A 23,294-nucleotide genomic window follows, 5' to 3' on the forward strand; every position below is an offset into this window, starting at 1 on the left:
CTAGAAGTTTCAAAGTATCATTCATGCTTATACTTGGAAAGTCTTCCTTTCAATTCTTCCTTAATGATTTTTTTCTATGGAGAGTCCAAAAATTGTCATAGATGATAGTGAAATAGAATTAAATTAATAACCCCGAAGAAAATTTGCTCAATAAAATGTTATCTTTTGAGTGAATATACTAGAAACAGTTATATGATTAAAATAATCCACTCAACAAATTTGGTTCTTTAAAATTGAGAGGGTCCTCTGTTTGGTGCTCTGTAATAGTATACTAGGTATTTTGACAAGGCTTATTTTACATAAAAAGCCAAATCTACTTCTAGGTGAAAATAAAAATGTGAAAACTCACAATGGGCTATGAATATATTGGAAATAGAGACAATTCGGATTTTACAATTAATATGTTTCTGGATTCCACAGCTTTTTCCAGCTTCACAAACAGTCTAGGATCTAAAAGAAGTCGTTGCTACTTCAGGCTTATCATTTATCTAATTGAATCCCTTCTTCTAACAACTCTTAGAGTTCCTTATCCACCAAGTTCATCCATTTTTCCCTTTTTGGATTTGTTCACCAGGGTTTACTTACTTATTGATATTTCCCCAGCAATTCCACTGCAACATGTTTGAAATTTTCCTCTCTTAGTTATTCTATTATGACAGCGGATCGAGGAATCACATTTCATGCCTTGTGTTCCCAGGTGGCAGGGCAAATATAAACATTAATATTAGCTTAACCTGTGTTTCCTTTCTTCATATTATTTCATATTTTTATAATTATCACAGACAAATTTACACAACATCATATTTTGGCTCAATTTGAAACAAAGTCACAGCCATAACATTATCAACGGACAGGCCATATTTTAACTTTAAGGTTTTAGAAAAATTCTCATAAAAATGGAAAATGTTTATTTAAAGATAAAACCCACCATTATTACTAACCATTTGTATGCTGTTACGTTACTTCCATGGAAATGGTTCCTCAATTTCATTTTAAAATATTATCTTATCCCTTTATTTTCATCTTGACATATGTTTCTTAACTAAATGTATCACTTTTTAATGACAAAGTCAAAGAAATAAGTCATAATACTTTTGGATTTTCTTTAGTTGTTATAAATATTAATTGCCTTAATTTGAAATTATTTTCTTCCATTGTCATGACTTGGTTATTATATGTAACTTGAAACCACCTGAAGAAGAGAGAGAGAGAGAGAGAGAGAGAGAGAGAGAGAGAGTGTGTGTGTGTGTGTGTGTGTGTTTGTGTGTGTGTGTGTAGGTTTAAAATTCAAGGCTCAGGTATCAGCCATTGAGAATCCACTAACCATTTATTCTTTTTGCCTTCATGATGCTCACCAAAGACTCATCTTATTTTAATATTTTGTATCTTATATTATTTTCTATGGGAAAAAATAATCAAGTGACACAAAATGTCCAGGTCACATGACAGATATTTCTCATTGTGAATCAATATATCAGCATTCTTGTTTACTTATTGAGTACTCCCCTATATGCTGGGCACTGCTTTAGGCACGGGAGATTCAGCAGTGACAAAACAGAAAAAATTCCTTTTCTGAACAGAACTTATGTTCTCCTGAGGAGATCATCTCCAAGCAAACAAAAAGTCAATACAATTTAGAGAACCATAAGTGTGAAAAATCAAACGGAAGAGTGAAATGGTATAAAAGCTAAGGGGGAGCAACCTTATATGATGTGATCGGGGAAAGCCTCCAAGGAGGCACCATTTGAAGAAAGATAGGAATCCTAAGGAAGCTCTAGCCTGAAAAGATTTGAGGTAAGAGAATTCCAGAGAGAAACAGATAGTGCAAAATCTCAAAATGGGAACAAACTCATTTTTGGACTACCCTTCAAAATTAATTAAGAGGATAATTCTGCTATGAGGACAAATTTTATCATAGAAGTGAAAGGGTTTTTCTTTTTGGTTATCTAGTTTTTTCCAGATATTCAATGTCCTCAATTATTACACACAATCAAGAATGACTGTGTCAATGAGTTTTAAGCAAATGTGTACCTTAGGAAAGGAACAGTGTGAAAAAATTGATAATACTAAATTCTATTTAATAACAGAAAGAATTTGTCCTAGAATCTGCACATATCAAAATGTCTCTATCAGCTTACTTTAAAGAGACATTTTAATGTATGTTATATCATAATTCTTCACATTTTTACATTTTTCATAGCTTGCGAGGCATTTAGACTTTAAGACAGAAGATGAAAAGAAGAGAAAATCACTGAAGACCTGCTAAAGATTTGACATCTTGTTTGTGTCCATGAGGAAATCATGAGCTATCTCTTCTTGGAGTAATTATTAAAAAGTTAAATTGTTTTTCATAAAACTATCTTTCTTCCTTTATTTTCATTAGAAGTGTAAAAATAAAGGATAGTAGAAAGCTCTCACATGTCTCTCTATTACAGGTCTAGATTGGTGATCAGAAGGTACTACATATAATACATAGTAAAAACAGAGTTTATCTTTATTCACAACAGAACTTTCTGCAATTCTCATTTTTATAGACATCAAAACTAGGATAAAGTTCACCATATATATGCATGCCCTTGGTTCTTTTGATTTTTGTCTATAAGGTAAAAAATAAGCATACTAGATTGAAAATAATTTTTCAGATTTTTTAAAAGTAAAAACTGTAACAGCTATACAAATTGTACAAATATAACAGTCTACCAAGGAGATCCCGTGTCATTTCCACACATCTTTACAAGTTTTTTAAAAAAATGCCAAACAAAGTTAAATGCATATTATTCTACTTATTTGAATTCTGTTTGATACTGGGCCACTGACTCACAGCCTACAGAATACCCATTCACCAATTATGAGCATTGTTACTCATTACTCTGAACTGTTCACACATCTATCTCATATAAAGTCCATATTACCCATCTATGGTCAGGCTTTATATTTAAAATTTATATTTTAAAAATACATATTTAAAAACCTGACAACCTGTATCAGATTTATTTTTTATTTCATATCAAAACTGTTATTTAAGAGCAGAGGGGAAAGGATTCTCCTCCACACCATCAATATTTTCTTTTTGACCCAAATGTTCATGTTTAGGTGAAGGAGACAATTGCTCTTTCACCATAGTTTAGTGTGTAATTAGCCTTGTTTTCACTCTACTTTAAATGTAGACATTTAAAATATGGGGGATGGAAATGCATTTGCAGTAGATTAATGCTGAACAAGTAACACTTTCAACCATATTCGCATTTCTGTTTGTGCCCCCAATGTGGAAGAGGTGCCTTCCAAGACTATGCATAGTGCTTTGGCTTAGAGAAAGACCACTCAAAAGTGCAGGGTATCCAGATATGGTGACATTCCTCCTTTTCACTTTCTCTCCTTGTCTTCCACTTATGGAGGAATGAATAGATGTTTTATCTCTATGTATATATTTAAATTAAATCTGTATAATTATTGAAAGCTTTATATTGCCCTGACAGAATTTTCATACATATCTATGTAACAATGTACTTGAGAGTATTGTATTGATATAAAAAAAATCAATGAAATTCAGTGTAGTTTTCTTAGAGAAGGAATATAAAAAGAAAAAATAAAATTAAGTTTTGGTTCAGCAGACGAAAGGTCTCTAAATCCTGCTGATATGTTTCAAAAATTAATCACTGTACTCAATATTTTTCAGCAATACAGCAGGAGGGTTAAAATAGCAACATAGTACTTTCAATATTTTAACTGTAGCATATACAAGTCATAATTATTTATTTGAGTAAAAAAATCCCCACTTTAAATAATTTTTGAGTTTCAAAGATTTTTTTTCTGTACAGCACAAAATTCTATCATTAGACATAAATAAGGCAAAGTAGGATGAAACAAGTTTATTAAACTAAACATTGAATAAAATGTTGGAGATTAGTTTTGACATAAAAATATTCTGTATTTTTATGTAAACCAGATTTTAAACAGACTATTAAAAAGGTACAGTTTGAAAGAATGTATAAATATAAATTTTCTGCCAAATCATTTTAGGATCTCTAAAAACATTTTAATCATTTTTATGAAATATTTTTGTGTATTTTTGATTTAAAACCTGAAAATTATCTCAAACCATAAATTAACTTGAAATGTTAAACATTCTATTAGGTTGAACCTTTTGAAACTGTTGATTGTTTGGGGACTATAAAAATGTCAGTTTCTTAAGTTTCAATGCAGTAACTTCCTGGTGTGTATGTTTAAAAAGAATCTTAAATGGACTCTTCCCACCTTTACTTGTAATTACACAGTTTTATAAAGCAGATACATTCTTAATATGAATCCCTTATAATACACTGTACATTTTAGCCTCTAGAAAAAAATTGTAGAAAAATTAACTCAATCATAATGAAAAAGCATAGCCAAGATAAAAATAGCTGTCTTTTTCCTACTAGTGAAAAATCACAATTCAAATTTAGAAAATACTCAGCCACTTACTTTGGTAGAGTTTTCAAGTGATTTTCTCTTAACTCCAATATCCGCAATTTGGCAAGTCTGTAGAAATAAATTTAAAAATTGCTTCTTAATATTTCTCTATAAAATAATATTCTTATGGTAAACTATTAATTTATTATCCAAACAACTATGTCCAAACATTACATACCATGGTTACAGATTTTTAAGAATTATGCAAATTGGTTATGAGTAGGGTTGCATCAACATTGGAGAATAACAAATATCCCTTTCCTAAAAATGAAGTTCTTTCAAAGATATCATTGAGGCCAAGTCATCTAAATCTCCTATGTTTTATAAAATTATATTCACTGTTGTTTGATTGTATGCATTCAACAGATTATTGAATATCTACTAAATACTAGATGCTGCACTCACTGAAACATGGTGATACTTCCCCTCAAGAGACAATAAATGAATTTTTAACACAAATAATATAGCATAGTGGTTAAAAGCTTGAGCTTTGTGATCAGACAGATCTGGGTAATATTCAGACTCTTTCATATCCTATCTGTTTTTTGCCGTGTGACACTGGGCAAATTAATTAACTCCTCATAACTCCAGTTTCCTCATCTATAATGAGTATGTGATAATAGTACAAAATTTATAGGGTTTTGAATATTAAATGATGTCACACATGTAAAGCATAATGCCTGGCACACCATAAGTTTTAGTATGTGTTAGGTTATTACTATTCTTTAATTGAAAAATGGGAAAAGTGCTATAATATACCATATTTAATTGACTCTGAGATTAACATCTGAACATTTCAAGTGGATGCACATTTAAAAATGTATAGTATCATCTATCGTATGACAGTACTGGAGTTGGGATAATCTTGTGAAGGGGATGAGAACTTTTCACAGTTTCTGTTGCTTGCATAACATTTGTAATTAGAAATGTATTTCACATTTAAGTATTTGTTAGTGTTTGCAATCTGGGACATGCTATTGTTAATAATGCCTATACTGAGCTTTAAAATGTACTCAGTTGAGGCTACTTTAGGACAAATATTAATTGAATTATCCAAATCCTTAGTGATGTGGGAATATTTCACTATTTGAACTATACAATTCACCTACAAGGTCCCATATTTACTGTGCTTTTAGATATTCAACTAGTTCTCTTCTCCTTTCCTTTGTGTTTTGAGTTCTACCAAATTTCCAATTTAATTTTAATCTTATAACTCATTCTTTATTTGAAATAAAGTAATTTAGTTCTTCAGAGCATGGGTATATCACTAGTTAAAGAAGTTTCTTAAACATTTATATATCTCAAACCTTCATATTTGTACTGTTGTAGTAATATTTTACGACTTAGTTTGGCCTTTAGGGGCACTAAATCTAAGTTTTTGGAAAGTATCTTAAAACATTCTTTGTTAAATTATCCAGCTGAAAGTTATAGTGCTTTTTAGATTATAATAATAAAATAGAGCATTTATTTGGCAGACAATTCACATAAAATTGAATTCTAATTTCTAAGTGGTTTGGGTTTTGATATTATGTTATCTGTTTGCCCAAATTTCCTCCCCTATATTAGGACTAGTAAAAAAGAACTGACAAAATGCAAAAGTGTGTCTTAGGGAGATAAACATTTCCTGATTTAATAAGCCAAAGGTATATTTGTAGCGTTATCATCAGTACCAGAAGGAAAATCTACTTTATGTGGACAAATGGTGAAGTATCAATTCATTTAGAAACGAGGCAAATGCTCTTGAATATCTGTGAATTTTCAGAACTTCCCAAGTGTATGGTATTCGTAGGTATTGTGAAATCATGATTACAAAAGTAAGGGAATTTGGAAAAAACTTTCGAGCTGATTTCTGTATGCAAATGGAGGCTGCTACCTGTTAAGGGACTTCATTATTCCACTGGGTTCTTCTTAATGTCATATATTAGCTTCTGCCAACAGATTGGTGTCGAGTTACACTCAGTCAGTTTGAACAATTTTAAAGATGATCATTTAGAAAAATGCAGTTAACAATAAACTTAAAATGTCTTAACTTTCAAGATATATCTTTTATATTTAAAATAGCCAAGACATGGAAAGAAAGTTTCCATTGACAGATAAATGGATAAAGAAAATGTGTGCATATATATGTATGCATGTGTGTGTGTGTGTGTGTGTGTGTGTGTGTATATATATATATATATATATATATATATATAAAGCCATAAAAAAGAAGAAAATCCTGCCATTTGCAACAACATGGATGGACCTTGAGGGCATTATGCTGAGTGAAATAAGCTGGGCAGAGAAAGACAAATACTGCGTGATCTCACTTACATGTGAAATCTAAAAAGAAAAAAGAAAACTCATAGAAAAGAGATCAGATTTGTGGTTACTAGAGGTGGGGGTGGGGTGGGGGAAACTGGGTGAAGGTAGTCAAAAGACACAACTTTACAATTATAAGATAAATAAGTACTAGGGATATAATGCACAACAGTATTACTATAGTTAACACTGCTGTATGGCACATGGTATATTTGAAAGCTCCTAAGAGAGTAAATTCTAAAAATTTTCATCACAAGGCAAAAAACTTTTTCTTTGTAATTATATGAGGTAATGGATGTTAACTAAACTTATTGTCCTAATCATTTTGTAATAAATTTGTCATTACTATGTTATATACCTTAAACTCATATAGTGCTGTGTCAATTATACCTCAATAAAACTGAAAGAAAAAAATTCACTCTAGAACATCTAGAAATCATTGGAAATATAAAGATGAAAATAAAAATCATCCATAATTTCACTTCCAAGGAAATAGTCTTTTATTTCATGTACATTCATATTAGTATGGAAAACACAGTTTATATATAGCTATGATATGTTTTGAACATAACATCATAGGAATTAATAGATATTCCTCTAGGCAAGATTATAAATTGCTACATGGTATTGTCATATGGATGTACCATAATATATTCAACCAATCTCCTAGATGGATGTGTGCTTCCATATTTTTCATATTGTAAATAATGATAAACATCCATGTCCATAAATCCTAGTGTGATACATGATGATATGATACATTTCTAGAAATGAATTACAAAGGCAGTGGTTGTAAATATTTTCAAATATTTTAAAGCACACTGCCCTGCAAGGAGTATATAACATTCTGCAGTTTCATCAGCAGTGTGAGGTTATCTCTTTCCTCATAGTCTATAAATAACTTTACACTTTTTATAACACGCTAGAGCACAAAGGCCCTTTGTTGTCATATTAATTTGCACTATTTTTATTATTTATGATGATAAACATTTTTTGTGTTGTCAATTTGTACATTTATTATGAACTGCCAGTATGTGTCATTTACCCATTTTTTTCTAATGAGAACTTTAACTTCATACTCATTTGTAAGAATTCTTTATAAGTTAAGGATATAATTTATTTTCCATATTCAGTGGAAATATTTTCCTATTTATTGTTTTACCTTAATTTAAAAAATATTTTCTAATATTATTTTATTTTAAAAGCATTTTACAAATTCAAATCTATCCATTTATGATATTTTCTTTTGTTTCTATGCTATAAAGGCATTTTCCAACCCAAGAGTCAAAAATATCCATGTGCATATTTTTCCAGATCATTTCTGATTTTATTTTTTTATATTTAACTCTTTAATTCATCTGGAATTTGATTATTAATGACATGTAAAGACCTAACTTTATTTTTTGCAAAATGTTTCATTAATTGACATGGTCTCATTTACTGGACAAGAATGAGGGTGTCTTTAATTCTAATGGTCACTTTTGAAGCCTCACGTACTGGTGCTGGTACAGTACTTATCTAAAGTGAAAGAAAATTGTATCATTTAAACTTCTTATTCTTACCTTCCAAAATTGGCTGGAAGAAATTCAAGAAAGGCATCATTCAGGTAGAGCTGGGTCAGGTTTAGAAGCTGTGTGAAGCCATCAGGGAGTCTAGAAAGGAGTTAAAGGTTTAGTCATTGCATAGATGTTGCCATAGAAACAGAACAAAAAATAGATCTCTAAGGAGAAAAAATAGAAGTGTAATACATTTTCAACTCTCCTTCGGTATCACAGTAATGGAAGAATTTACTGAGCATGTTGTTACAGCTTGAAAATTTTGCCTGTTATTTAAATAAATTGGCATTCACCCACCTCCACACTGCTTTCCTATGCTGAGATTTATGTCATTGCCAAAGTCAGAGACATCATTTCTTACTGTTGCCCTAACCTTATGCACACCAGTGAGATATTTTTATGGAAATTTCAAGTTGTATGACATGTTTTGTAATTTTAAATTTAATGTTCTTTCTCAATAGCATATTCACATATATAGTCAGGCAATGCTATCTACTCATTCAGTTAATCATTAAAATTTGTCTACAGTTTGTGACAATGATGACTAAAGCTGCCCAACAGGAAAAGGGAAGGAGTATTTTGTCCCTTTAACTGATAATTTCTTTAATGCAGGCCCAACATACATGTACATTATAATTCAAATTGATCCAATTCATGTGCATTGAATAAAAACATTGTCACAGTAATTAAACTGAATCCTAAAGACTTTAAGAAGCATTAAAAGAGTTGAGAAAATATCCTATGGGAAAATCTTACTACTTAGATAAAACAATTATTTGAAATGTTTAAGTAAGTTTTACCAAAAAGATTTAACTCCAGGATTTTTCTTAAAAGGATATTATTTTTTAATAATTAAATTTCTACTTAAAAATTTTAATGTCTTTATCTAGGCTTTAGACAAGACCATGTTCTTTCACAAAATACTTCTAAATACTGTTTATATCTGCTTTCCCCTAAAATTCCAACCTATCTCCTTCCTTGAATTTACTGACAAAATTATTTAAAGAGCTGCCTCTACTCACTATTTTTTACTTTACTCCGCAAGCTATTGCTTTCTGGCATCTACCCTAACTCTATTACTGAAACTGCACTCACAAAAGGCTCTTAAGCCCTAATTCCATTAACTTCATTTCATTTCGTAACCCACACTGCCTAGCAACAGTTGCCATCACTGATTGTTCTCTCCTTCTGGACTTCTAATATACTCTTCCTGCTCTTCCCCCTACTCCTGGAAAACTATATATGAGTTTCATTGCATGGTTTCTCTTCCTCTGACCAATCTTTGGTTATGAAATGTTTTATGTATATAAAAGGGTATAGCAGAACACTCTATACATAAATCACAGCAAGATCCTTTTTGACCCACCTCCTAGAGAAATGGAAATAAAAACAAAAATAAACAAATGGGACCTAATGAAACTTAAAAGCTTTTGCACAGCAAAGGAAACCATAAACAAGATGAAAAGACAACCCTCAGAATGGGAGAAAATATTTGCAAATGAAGCAACTGACAAAGGATTAACCTCCAAAATTTACAAGCAGCTCATGCAACTCCATATCAAAAAAACAAACAGCCCAATCCAAAAATGGGCAGAAGACCTAAACAAACATTTCTCCAAAGAAGATATACAGATTGCCAACAAACACACAAAAGAATGCTCAACATCACTAATCATTAGAGAAATGCAAGTTAAAACTACAATGAGGTATCACCTCACACCAGTCAGAATGGCCATCATCAAAAAATCTACAAACAATAAATGCTGGAGAGGGTGTGGAGAAAACGGAACACTCTTGCACTGTTGGTGGGAATGTAAATTGATACAGCCACAATGGAGAATAGTATGGAGGTTCCTTAAAAAGCTAAAAATAGAACTACCATACGACCCAGCAATCCTACCACTGGGCATATACCCTGAGAAAACAATAATTCAAAAAAAGTCATGTACCCCAATGTTCATTGCAGTTCTATTTACAATAGCTAGGACATGGAAGCAACCTAAGTGTTCATCGACAGATGAATGGATAAAGAAGATGTGGCACATATGTACAATGGAATATTACTCAGCCATAAAAAGAAACGAAATTGAGTTATTTGTAGTGAGGTGGATGGACCTAGAGTCTGTCATTCAGAATGAAGTAAGTCAGAAAGAGAAAAACAAATACAGTATGCTAACACATATATATGGAATCTAAAAAAAAAACAAAAGTTTCTGAAGAACCTTAGGGTTAGGACAGGAATAAAGATGCAGACATAGAGAATGTACTTGAGGACACAGGGAGGGGGAAGGGTAAGCTGGGACAAAGTGAGATAGTGGCATGGACTTATATATACTACCAAGTGTAAAATAGATAGCTAGTGGGAAGCAGCCGCATAGCACAGGGAGATCAGCTCAGTGCTTTGTGACCACCTAGAGGAGTGGGATAGGGAGGGAGGGTGGGAGGGAGATGCAAGAGGGAGGAGATATGGGGATATATGTATATGTATAGCTGATTCACTTTGTTATAAAGCAGAAACTAGCACACCATTGTAAAGCAATTACACTCCAATAAAGATGTTAAAAAAAATAAAAGAGTATATATGTACCCACAGTATAATTTAATTAATAGAATCGGTGCCTTTAACACCCTCTAGGTGTCCCTCCCTGACTACATCTATTTGCTCCACAAATTCCTGAATGATGTTTACTTTTCTGCTTTTTAAGGAGTTTTACCACACCTATTTAAATCCCTAAAAAAAGAAAAAAAGTCACATGGTTTTGCATGTTTTTGAACATTATATAAATCAAATCATACTATGAATATTTTTCTGAGACTTTTAATAATTCATATTATTAAATAATTCACTGATTAGTTAAATGAAATTCATTCATTTTGATGTAGATGACTGATCACCATAGCATAGTATTCCATTGTATGAATATACCACTATTTATTTATCATTCTCTATCTAATTGAACATTACAGCTGCTTCTAGTTTTTTGTTTGTATTTCTGTTATATGTTCTATTTATTTTTAACATATATTCTGGTGTACAAGAGTTTACTTAAGTTATATTGCTGGTTACAAGAGATTAATGTCCCTATGAATAGGTCTCAGCTAATGACTAGAAGGAGTATAAATACCTCAGCTCCCTCACCCATTGTGCTTAACAAGTCTGTGATATATGTTTAAACTGTTTCTCAGTGTTTCCCACAAAGATTAAGGTCCAGTAGTCCATAATAGTAAATAGCTTGATAACATATCTTTAACTGGTATTTTCTTAGATTATTTTCTAAATATATTGCTTGAATTACTTTCTAAACTTTTCTGCTGGGGGACCCAAACTAAACACAATTAATATTTGTATATCAATTTGGTAGGAATTCTTTATACACTCTTAAGACGCTGATCTTATATGTATTATTTTTGCTACAAATATCTTGGTTCAATTTGTATTTTGGAGTTGGATTGTTTGTATCTGGCTTCATAGAGGATGTTTCCATAAATTTGCTCCCAAAGGGAGGTAGGATTCATAAAAACAGAAAAGAGAGAGAAAGGAGGCAGGGGAGGAGTGAGGGGTTCTATAACATAGAGGTAAGAATTCACCTGAGATGGGTGACAAAGAGAAGATGAGTTCTAGAGGGAATACTTTATGTATAAGAGTATTAGAAATTAAGATTTGAGAATATTAGTAGGGGACAGGATTTATAGGATACTTAATGCTTGAGGCAAAGTTTTGAACTTTATCCTATAAGATTAAAAAGAAATTATTGTAGATCTTTTTCTCTATTTTTTGCTTTCTATAATACATTAGAGCTCATATCCTGATAGTAAAATAGTTTTTATGATAATGGCACAGATGTCCAATAGATTACAATTCAATTTAACTACTATCTTACTTTGATGTCCTTTTCGTTTCTATAGTCATTTGAGAAAAGAAATCATTTATGACTTTTCAAAAAAGAAGATTAAAATGTGTAAAATGAGAAGAATGTTAAAACTTTTTATCTAATAATTTAACATTGTAACTATTAATAAATAAAAATCCTTTAAAAACACCAATTTTCTAGTTATAGGGACAGTTTGAACTACTCAGTTTACCTTAATCTATTTTTCCACACATGTATGCACTAAATGGTATTACATTGTACTACTTCTTTTGATAAAAAATATATTTCTTTAGGCTGCTTCTCTGGCAAAGTTTATCGTGTAAGAAAATCTGGCTCTTACATAGAACACTTCTCTAAGGATTTAAGAATTGACTACACTGGGCAGATTCCAATTGCAAAATTGGACTGCCAAAAATAAGTTATATGAAAAAACCAGAATACAAAGTAAGACAGTTGTTTCAGTCTGCTTATAAACAAAGATGTGTTGACATTGTATATCGAATCTTTCTTTCCTAAAAATGTAGAATTAAAAGGTATATTTATACAGTATGTCTTGTTTAATAGCATGTGTATTTTTAATTTCAATTTACTTAAGAATTTGTTGAATGGTTACTCTGCACTGAGATTCAAAATTAATGCTTTCTTCCTCATCTTCCCCACAGCATTATATTCATAGGTTTAGCAAAATGCTTATAACAATTATATTTTATACAAGTTTTGGGAATTTTTTATTCCTGGAATAGATTATACATTCTTTGAGGACAAGGAATTTTTTTAATCTCTGCAATAATCTAGTATTGTATTTTGAAAACATATTATTTGAAAATATATATTCAGTAGGTCTGCTAAACAGATATTCAACTTTATTCATTATTAATTTTATGGTATGATTTTGTAGCTTTAATAGGGACAGTGGTCCCACTTGTCAACATCACAACTTCCAGAGGAACTTACAAGGACCTGCAAGGAAGACGATATTCCTTAGCAAGCTAGATAAACTCAATGAAGATGAAAGTCATGGGCTGTCTTTATCCTCCTCCAAGATACTCAATGAAATCCAACATTTTACACTAAGTAAGGGAACTCTAATGAAAGGTTTTCACATTCCTAAAGGCTTTCACATTCCTAAAGTAACTGTGGTTTTCCACATTTGACTGATTTATTAAAAAATTCAAAGTATTTTTAAAAATATATACTGGTAAACAATTCTCTCTCTAAGGAAACATTTTCATTTTATTAATGGCTGAAATTAAAAGTGGAGAAAAGGGAACATTCTTACACTGTTGGTGGGAATGTAAATTGGTACAGCCACTAAGGAGAACAGTATGGAGGTTCCTTAAAAAACTAAAAATAGAACTACCATATGACCCAGCAATTCCACTACTGGGCATATACCCAGAGAAAACCAGAATTTGAAAAGATACATGCACCCCAATGTTCATTTCAGCACTATTTACGATAGCCAGGAGATGGAAGCAACCTAAATGTCCATCAACAGAGGAATGGATAGAGGAGTGGTACATATATACAATGGAATATTACTCAGCCATAAAAAATAACAAAATAATGCCATGTGAAGCAACATGGATGGACCTAGAGATTGTCATACTGAGTAAAGTAAGTCAGACACAGAAAGACAAGTATCACATGATATCGCTTACATGTGGAAACTAAAAAAACGGGTACAAATGGATTTATTTACAAAACGTAAGTAGAGTCACAGAGGTAGGAAACAAACTTATGGTTACCAGGGGATAAGGTGGGGGGAGGGATAAATTGGGAGATTGGGATTGACATATACACACTACTAAATATAAAATAGCTAGCTAATAAGAACCTGCTGTACAGCACAGGGAACTCTACTCAATAGTCTGTAATGGCCGATATGGGAAAAGTATCTAAAAAAAAAAGAGGGGATATATGTATATGTATAACTGATTCACTTTGCTGTACACCTGAAACTAACACAAACTGTAAATCAACTATACTCCAATAAAAATTTTTTAATTAGCATATTCAAATTGCAATAAAGAAAGCACAGTAGAATCAGACACCTAAAATGTTTAGTGCTTGAGCACATGGGCATTGATGTCAGAAGACCTGTTTGAATCACAGTTCTTTCAATTATTTATCTCTGTAACTTTTACAGAACACTTAATCTTTGTAAGACTCAGTTTCCTTCTTTATAAAATGATCATACTAATATCCACTTCCAGAGTTGCTCCAATGAGTAAATGATTACCCACCCCATATTAAGAACTCACTAAACTGGAGCAATTTTATTACTTTTCCTTGGTATTGTTTTTATTCTGATCTTTCAAAATTAACTAGAATACTAATTTAAATACTTTTATCAGTGCTAATTTTATTGTTGGAATAGGCAGATTAAGATTGGCTGCAGACATCCTTGTTTCAATATTTTTCTTTTCTAATTGCATTTACTTTAGAAGTTTAATGAAAACATATTACAGGCATTTGACCTCCATTAGAACAGTTAAACAAAATTAAAATACAAGTGATATAAGTTTTGATTAAGGAGCCAATGTCAAATCTCCTACTCTAATTGGAAAGATATTTTACATCTAAATATTTTAATTTATAACCTTAAAGTTATAAAATTAACCTAACATTATCAGAGAACATTGAGAAAATAAAGAGAAAAGAAAAATGTTGCTCATAATTCCACCTCCTTAACACAACTATTATTACCATTTCATGTATTTAATTTTGACCTAATTTCCAATTAATTATTTTAACATCACTGCAAACTTGTATCATGATTTCTCCCTTTACTTTGTAATTATCTTTCAAATTTGCTGTATAACCAGAGTGACTACATAATCTATCATTCAAACTAGGACACTTTGGAGTGCTAAAAGGGAACTATTATTAATCATGCCACATCAAGAGGTATAAACTGGGATGACTTGAGCAAACAGAGACATATGATCACCCTATAAATAATCTTTATAACCATCCAGTAGATGTACCATAATTTATTAGCGATTTCCTTATTGTTGAGCATTAAGAATGTACAGATTTTTCAAATTGTATCTTTTAATTTAAACCAAAATCAAAATGTTTCTTCAGGATTTGTGAAATATAATAAAAGGAGCCCAGGAATTTAAATACTATCTTTACGCATTTCCATATGTAAAAATTTACATAGGTAATATTTATCTACTTCATAATTGTCGTGAAGATGAAAATGAAATAATCTAAAAGCCTGAGACATTCTAGGTTCTCAATAAATGTCGGTCCTTACTTTCTCATTGAGAAGTTGTTATTTCAATTTTATTGTAATAATTTTCACCAGTGACTTGGTTAAGGCATTCAGACTATACTATAAAGTTCACATCTAAAACTAAAACTAGTACGCTAACACTTAAAACTATAACTTTCATATTCTAGGGTTTTCATGACTTAACTACTTTGTAGATTTCTTGTATCTAAGAAGATAAACAGAAAAGCTATAAAGAAAAGTAAATGAAACCTAAGTCTATTTTTTAATAGAGCAAATTGATAATCTCTGGTATAACTGATCAAGTAAGAAAAGAAAGAAGACAAAAATTATTGATACCAGGAATGAAACAGAGAGTATCACTAGAGATATTATAGATATTAAAGGGCTAATAAAAAAATATTATGAAAAATGAGGTACCAATAAGTTTGAAAACATATGAAATGTACACATTCCTAAAAAACACAAACTACCAGAAATCACTCAAGAAAACATAGGCAACTTGAATAGTACTATACAGGAAAAAAATTTCAGACTAATATGCCTCATGAATATAGATGGGAAAATCCTTACAAAATATTATCAAATCAGAGGCATTAATTTATAAAAAGTGTAATACTTCGTGACCAGGTAGGGTTTATTTGTATCATCATGTCAATAGATATTTTTTTAAGAAAAACTTTGACAAAATTCAACGTCTATTGACAGGGAAAAGTCTCAGCAAAACAGATTTCAAAGATTTGGCAGATTCTAAGGTGGACCCCATAATCTTTGCTTTCCGATGTTCATGCCCTGGTAAAATCTTCTCTTCTTGAGTATTGGTAGGACTTGTGACTTGCTTCTAATCAATGAAATGTGGCAAATAGGATATGATGTCATTCTCATAACTATATTACATTATGTGACTCCATCTTGCTATGATACTCACTCTACTCTGCTGTTGGCCTCGAAGAAACAAGATGCTATGTTGTGAACTGCCTATGGAGAGGGTCACCTGGTTGGGAACTGCACCAGCCTTTAGGAGGCAAAAGTGGCCTCTAGCTGTCAGCCAGCAAAATGCTGGGGCTCACAGGTTTATAACAGCAAGAAAATGAATTCTGCCAATAACTTGAATGAGCTTGAAAATGTATTTCTCTCCAGTTGAGCCTCCAGATGAGACTGCAGTTTGATCCCTTGATGGTAGCCTAGTGAAACTCTCAAACAGGGAACCCAGCTACAGCATGACCAGATTTCTGACCCACAGAAACTTAGAGATAGTAAATATGTGTTGTTGTAAGCCACAAAGTATGTGGTAATTTCTTACACAGCATTATAAAACTAACACAGATTTTGGTATCTGGTATTGGGATTCTGCTGTAATAAATTCCTAAAAAATGTGGAGTGGCTTTGGAACCAGGAAGTGGTCAGAGATTGCATGACTGTTGAAGAGCATCATAGAGAAAGCCTTGATTTTCTTGAAAAGTTTGAAAGTAGAAATCTAAACTCTGACAGCCCTGCTGGTAAAAGCTCAAAAGGAAGTGAGAAATGTGTTATTTTAAATTCCCTCAGCCTGATAAAGGGAATGTATTAAAAAAAAAAAGTAACAATCATATATAATGGTGAAAGTCTGAATGCTTTCTCCCTAAGATTGGGAACAAGGCAATAATATCTGTTTTCACCTCTTCTATTCAACATTATACAGGAGGTCCTAGCCAGGTCAATAAGGCTAAATAAATAAATAAAAGAAGTACAGGTTGAAAAGGATGAAATAAAACTGTCTTTATTCACAGGTAACATGAGAGTCTACATAGAAAATCACATCCCTTCCCCCACAAAGCTACAAAGTATTTACTAGTACTAATAAGTGAATCTAATAAAGTTGCAGGATATAAGGTCAATATACAATGATCAATTATATTTCTATGATAGAAAAATTATTTATAATTGTCCCCAAAACATGAAATACTTGGAATAAGATGAACAAAACCTGCACAATATTTGTAAACTTAAATCTACAAAACATTGATAAAAATTTTTAAAAGATCTAAATAAGTATAGAGATATATTATGTTCAGAAAAAGGAATACTCAATATTTTTGACATGTCAATTCTGCCAAAATTGGTCTACAGATTCAATAAATCCTTATCAAAATTCCATATTTTTTAGCAAGCTGATTATAAAAATTATATGGAAAAGCAAAGGGCACAGAAGAGCTCAAATAATTTTGATAAAGAAGAACAAAGTTGAAGGACTCACATCCCCTGACTGTGTGAATTACTACAAAGCTACAGTAATTAAGATAGTATAAAACTGGTGTTAGGAGAGGCATATAGATTAACATAAAAAATAGAGAATTCAGAAATGGATCCAAACACATATGATCAATTGATTTACAAAATAGGTACTCTGATAATTTTATAAAGAAAGGATAGGGCTTCCCTGGTGGCGCAGTGGTTGACAGCCCGCCTGCCGATGCAGGGGACACAGGTTCGTGCCCCGGTCTGGGAAGATCCCACATGCCGCGAAGCGGCTGGGCCTGTGAGCCATGCCCGCTGAGCCTGCGTGTCCGGAGCCTGTGCTCCGCAACGGGAGAGGCCACAACAGTGAGAGGCCCGCGTACCGCAAAAAAAAAAAAAAAAAAAAAAAGATAATCTTGGAACTGGAACAGTTGGATATCTACATGCAATAAATAAATAAAAAAGAGAACCACAACCCTCACACCTTACATATATTTACAAAAATCAACTTTAAATGGATCATAGGCCTAAATGTAAAACCAAAACTACAAAAGTTCCAGAGGAAAGCATAGAGGAAAATCTTTATGACTATGAATTTAGTAATGATCTCCTAGACAGGGACAAGAAGAATAAACCATAAAAAAATTATAAATAGGGCTTCATGAAAATGAAAATCTTTTTATATTTGAAAGTCACTATTTAGGAAGTGAAAAGATAAGTCATAAGATCAAACAAATATCTGATTTTTAGCCAGAATTTATAAAGAATTCTTATAGTTCAATAATAAAAAGACAAGTCAATAAATATGAACAAAAAATCTGAACTTTTAACAAAGAAGCAATACAGATTGTAAATAAATACAAGGAAAGATTCTAATTTGACATTTAAACTATAAATTAAAACTACAATGAGATATGACAATGAGATACTATATCTACTAGACTGGCTAAAATAGAAAAAAAAAAAAAAACTGACAGTACCAAATGCTGACAATAATGAGGAACAATGGAAACTCAGATTGCTGCTTGGAATGCACAATGAAATAGTTATTTTGGAAAACAGTTTGGAAATTTCTTAGAAGGTTATGCATACATGTACCATACTACAGAGAAAACTACTCCTAGGTGTTTACCCAACAGAAGTGAAAACAGATGCTTACACAAACACCTGTACAGAAAGGTTTATACCCACTTTATTCTTAATAGCCCCAAACTGGAAACAACTTAAAAGTCTATCAACTGAGGAAGAGATAAACAAATTGTGCTATATTCATACAATGGAATTCTACCTAGAAATAAATGGGAATATAGTACCAATTCTTGAAATGGCAGGAATAAACCTCAAAATCAGTGTTAAGAAAGAAACCACAAAGTATGACACCATTTATATGATATTTTGGAAAAGGCAAAACCATGGGGACAGAAATCAGATCAATGGATGACTGGGCTGAGGGAACTTTTTGGGATGATGGAAATAGTCTATATATTAATGATTATGGTGATTCCGTAACTATATACATTTGTCAAAATTCACTGAGCCATACACCTAAAAGAGTGAATTTTACTGTATGTGAGTTATTGGGTTGGCCAAAAAGTTCGTTTGGGTTTTTCCATACATCTTAGGGAAAAATCCAAATGAACTTTTTGGCCAACCCAATATATCTTAAAAAAAAATGCTGACTTTAAAATTGATATACTATTTAAATTGACTTTTTTTTGAGTAATATTTTAATGAATTCCCAAACTTTCTTTTAGTGTTAGACATTTTTTGATGAAATCAGTTATATTCATTTATCTTTTAAAAAGTTAACTATATGAAAAGAATCCAGAAGCATAGCCAATAAAACTATAGATTTTAAGCTTTTTAATATGTAATTTATCATCTGACTTCTACTCTCAAAGACCTGACCACGATTCCTAAATACAATGAGCTATTAGAATTAAAGAGCTAGAAATCAAAATAATTCATCTGCCCTGGATTATGACTTAAGTCAAGGACGTGTCTATAGTCCTGTTGTGATAAGTTAGCAATATTTATTTCTTTTATGAGAAAGTTGCATTTTGGTCTAAGTGTTTTGGAGAATACTTTTCACGTTTTTCTTTCCCCTCACCATATTCTACATTTGAGGTAGAATATGGTTTATTCAAACATAGTTTATTCCTTGATGTTCCACACTTTCTACTAAAGGCCTCAAATTATTTCACAAACCATTCACTGTAAAGAGCCTCATCTAAACTTCTACCTCATTCTTTTACATTCTATTTCATTTCTAGTTTCACCTACATCCTCTTCTCATGATCCATAGAGAAACCATCCTCACTACTCCCTCTCCTCAACCCTATTGGTGAAAATTTTCCCTTTAAATTCCCTTTGATAAACTTCCTTTTGTCTTTTACTGGAAACACTAGATTCATTCAATGCCTTTCCTATGAACTTCAGTTTCTCCCAGTCTCCCCATCTTCATGTGGACAAAGGACTGAGGGATTTTGCTCAAATCCTGTCAGTTTTTGTATTATTAAAATGCCAGTCTTACTTTGCAACTCATTACCTGCATCCCAATACCATTGATTAATTTCATCTACTTCCAAATGTTACTACAACTTTCAATAGACTTTCTAGATTTTACATCCACTTCCACAGATAAGTGACTTTGACATTCAGGTCCAGGGCTTACCCAATCCATTCACTTCATGGTTTCTTGACCTATTTGATTCCACAATATACACTATCACTATGGCATATCATAATTTGAAACATGGTCACATGCTGGGTTTCACTTTCCCTTGGCATTTCTCTACTAACAGATCATGACACACAAATACCCTATTTCTGATCACAGTATTTTTACCATCCATGTCTTCCATTAGGCTATCCTCACAGAATTGTCTTTTTGCTCTTCCTGTGATATCTGGTACCTAAATACAGTACTCCCTTTTTCTGATCATACTTAATTCATTTTCCACCTTGAATCACATGACAGCAATTTGCATGTACCTTATACACTTGCACTCTCTTGAACTTTCATCAGAACCTTGATGCTAATTTTCCAGCATGACCATAACTAATAACTGTTTTCTTAGTTTTGGCACTCTTCCATGGAATGTTGCTTGAGAACCACAGAAAATGATGACACGGTTTCCTTCAAAGTAATGCCATCTTGTGTCAATTAGGTCTTCATTGTTACTCAGCAATGTTTTTACTCATCTTTTATTGAACTATCCTGATTTGATTTTTCCTTTCCCATCATTCTATTAAACTGATTTTTAAATACAGCATTTAAAATTCATTTACTATGTGAGTTTCCTTTATCTTGGTACATTATTATCCAATGGAAATATAAAGATAAATAAAATGTAATCACTCATACTCACTTAGAAATGGGATTGACACTGGCTTCAATAATTGTTAAACACTTACAGCACTTTATGTTTTCTGGAAATTCTTGTACACCTAAAATTAAGAAAATAGTACATAAAATATACTAAACAATAGTTTTAATATTAAGAATAATTAATTAAATACACAGTGTAAACACCATATGGGTAATCACATGTAAGAATAATAACTTATTAATATAATACATTAGTGTTATATAATATACATACATTAAAAATATGAGTGTTAAATAATATTTTATGATAGTAATAATTGGAAATTAGATATAAAATTGAGGACAATTTAGCATAGGATATACCTTGGCTGTTTACTAATCTAAAGAACTAAAAATAGTTGGGATTATTTAGTTATTATAGTGCTGCTACAAAAGAAAGGGGAAATCAGCAGATATAAGAAAACAGAAAATAAAATCTTTACTCCCTTCATTTTGTAAGATTGAGAAGATTGAACATGTACAATGTAAAGATACCTAAGGAGAATTCACAAAACCAATAGATATTCCCAAACTATTAAGAAGCTCTAACACATTTTGTGCACCTCTTTCTTGTTGGCACAGAGTGTAGCTCTACATCTGCCTGAAAGGGTGACAAGGTGAGCAATCCTTCCTGGGATCCTCTCTGGAGTCTCTGAGGTAGCCAGCCTGGCTGACTGCCCTTGGAGAACTGCTCATCTGCTGTCACAGCTGTGCTGTTGGCTTTGTGACAGAAAAACACAAGTTTTTCTTACTGGAAATCAGTAAGCCAAAACCCAATCCATAAATTAGGATTTTATTCAGAGGAATAAAAGATGTGGAGGATGCTTCAATCCGTTGATACAAATGAATTAAATATATAGTTGGCCCTCCATATCCACAAGTTCCACATCCACAGATTCAACAAAGCGCAGGTAGAAAATATTAAAAAAACAAAACAAAACTCAGAAAGTTCCAGAAAGCAAAACTTGAATTTGCTACACACTGGCAACTATTAGCATCGCATTTGCATTTCATTAAGTATTATAAATAATCTAGAGGTGATTTAAAGTATACAGATGGGTGTGCATAGGTTATATGTAAATACTACACCATTTTATATAAGGGACTTGAGCACCTGTGGATTTTGGTATCTGCAGGGAACCAAACAATTTTGGTATTTTCTGGAACCAATCTCCCACAGATATTGCGGGATGATTGAAATAAGCCCTACAAAAATTAGAAGGGAAAACAGCTATATGAAGCCATTCCTATATCCCTGCAGTACTGCTTGCTCTCAATTTTTGAAACTATTGTTAAGCGTTTAAAAAAATGTCTATGAAGTACTAGTCCTGCCAAGTACTTCATATATGACAGAAGGATAAGGAACACTTTGTGGTAGGATTTAGTTGAACTTTTTGATGATAGATAATCAAGAAAGAAAACCCTCCACCTTCCTAGATTCTGTTGACCTAGACCACCATGTCCACAGGATTTGAAGGTCCAGAGAAGCAGCAGGAGGAGAGCCAAACCAATTAAGTCATTTACCAATGCAAAGTGAGGGTATGAAAGATGGTGTGGAGGCATTTCTCATGCCACTTCTTTCTATGTGAAGATTCACCAGAAACTGTGCTGTCCTAAAATTATTGCTGAAGGATTTTGCCTTCTTAATAAAAACCTAAGGAAGTTTAGGAGCACCATTACGTATGAATTGAATGAGAAAAACAATTACGCTTTTTGGAGAGGTCATAACACCTAGAGCTGCCCTTATTAACTAGAGGTTAACAAAATGGCACAGAAGTCAATAACACAACCCTTAGCTATCCTCAACGTTTCCCCTGAGCATTCATAGTCACTTCGGATATCTGCAACCAACAGGAGTATAAGGCTTTTACTTTTCTCCCTTTAGCTTTTTCTGCCCGGTTACCAATCTGGGCTCATTACAAGCCAGTGTGCCTGATGCCTTATCTCCACAGGTGCCTGCCTTAGGATGATATTTCCTGAAATTATGTGTAAACCAAGACATGGAAGGAGAAGCAAATTAAAGTACGATTTTAAAGAAAAGACTGTAGCGTATCTCTTTATCTTCTGCTGAAAATGGAATTCCCTGCTGTGGTGAAAATGCTACCACATTATTTCTTAAAAAAAAAAAAACTCATATTATGTTGTTTACAGTTAAACTTAAAATTGTTCAGAGCAGAGTCCATTGGATTAAAATGGAATCCCAACGTTATAATTTACCGTTTGGGTAACCCTAGGCAAGTCATTTAAATGTTCGATGTCTTAGTTTCCTACTCTGAAATATGATTATT

General features: G+C 32.2%; 1 protein-coding gene across 1 annotated transcript in view; it reads right to left on the reverse strand.

The window, feature by feature from the left end:
• Positions 1–8,072: 8,072 nt before the first annotated feature.
• LOC149750731 (leucine-rich repeat-containing protein 7-like) overlaps positions 8,073–23,294 on the reverse strand; it is a 139,552-nt gene continuing 124,330 nt past the window's right edge. The window contains exons 4-5 of the mRNA XM_030759985.2: positions 21,008–21,086; positions 8,073–8,402 (exon numbers count right to left, since the gene is read on the reverse strand). Coding sequence (XP_030615845.2) covers positions 8,309–8,402; positions 21,008–21,086 — 173 coding nt within the window. The 3' untranslated portion in view covers positions 8,073–8,308. The remainder of the gene's footprint in view (positions 8,403–21,007; positions 21,087–23,294) is intronic.

Source organism: Delphinapterus leucas, chromosome 1, assembly GCF_059928025.1.
Source record: "Delphinapterus leucas isolate spDelLeu-1000000601 "Yukka" chromosome 1, BTC_Dleu_Yukka2, whole genome shotgun sequence".
Classification (NCBI taxonomy): domain Eukaryota; kingdom Metazoa; phylum Chordata; class Mammalia; order Artiodactyla; family Monodontidae; genus Delphinapterus; species Delphinapterus leucas.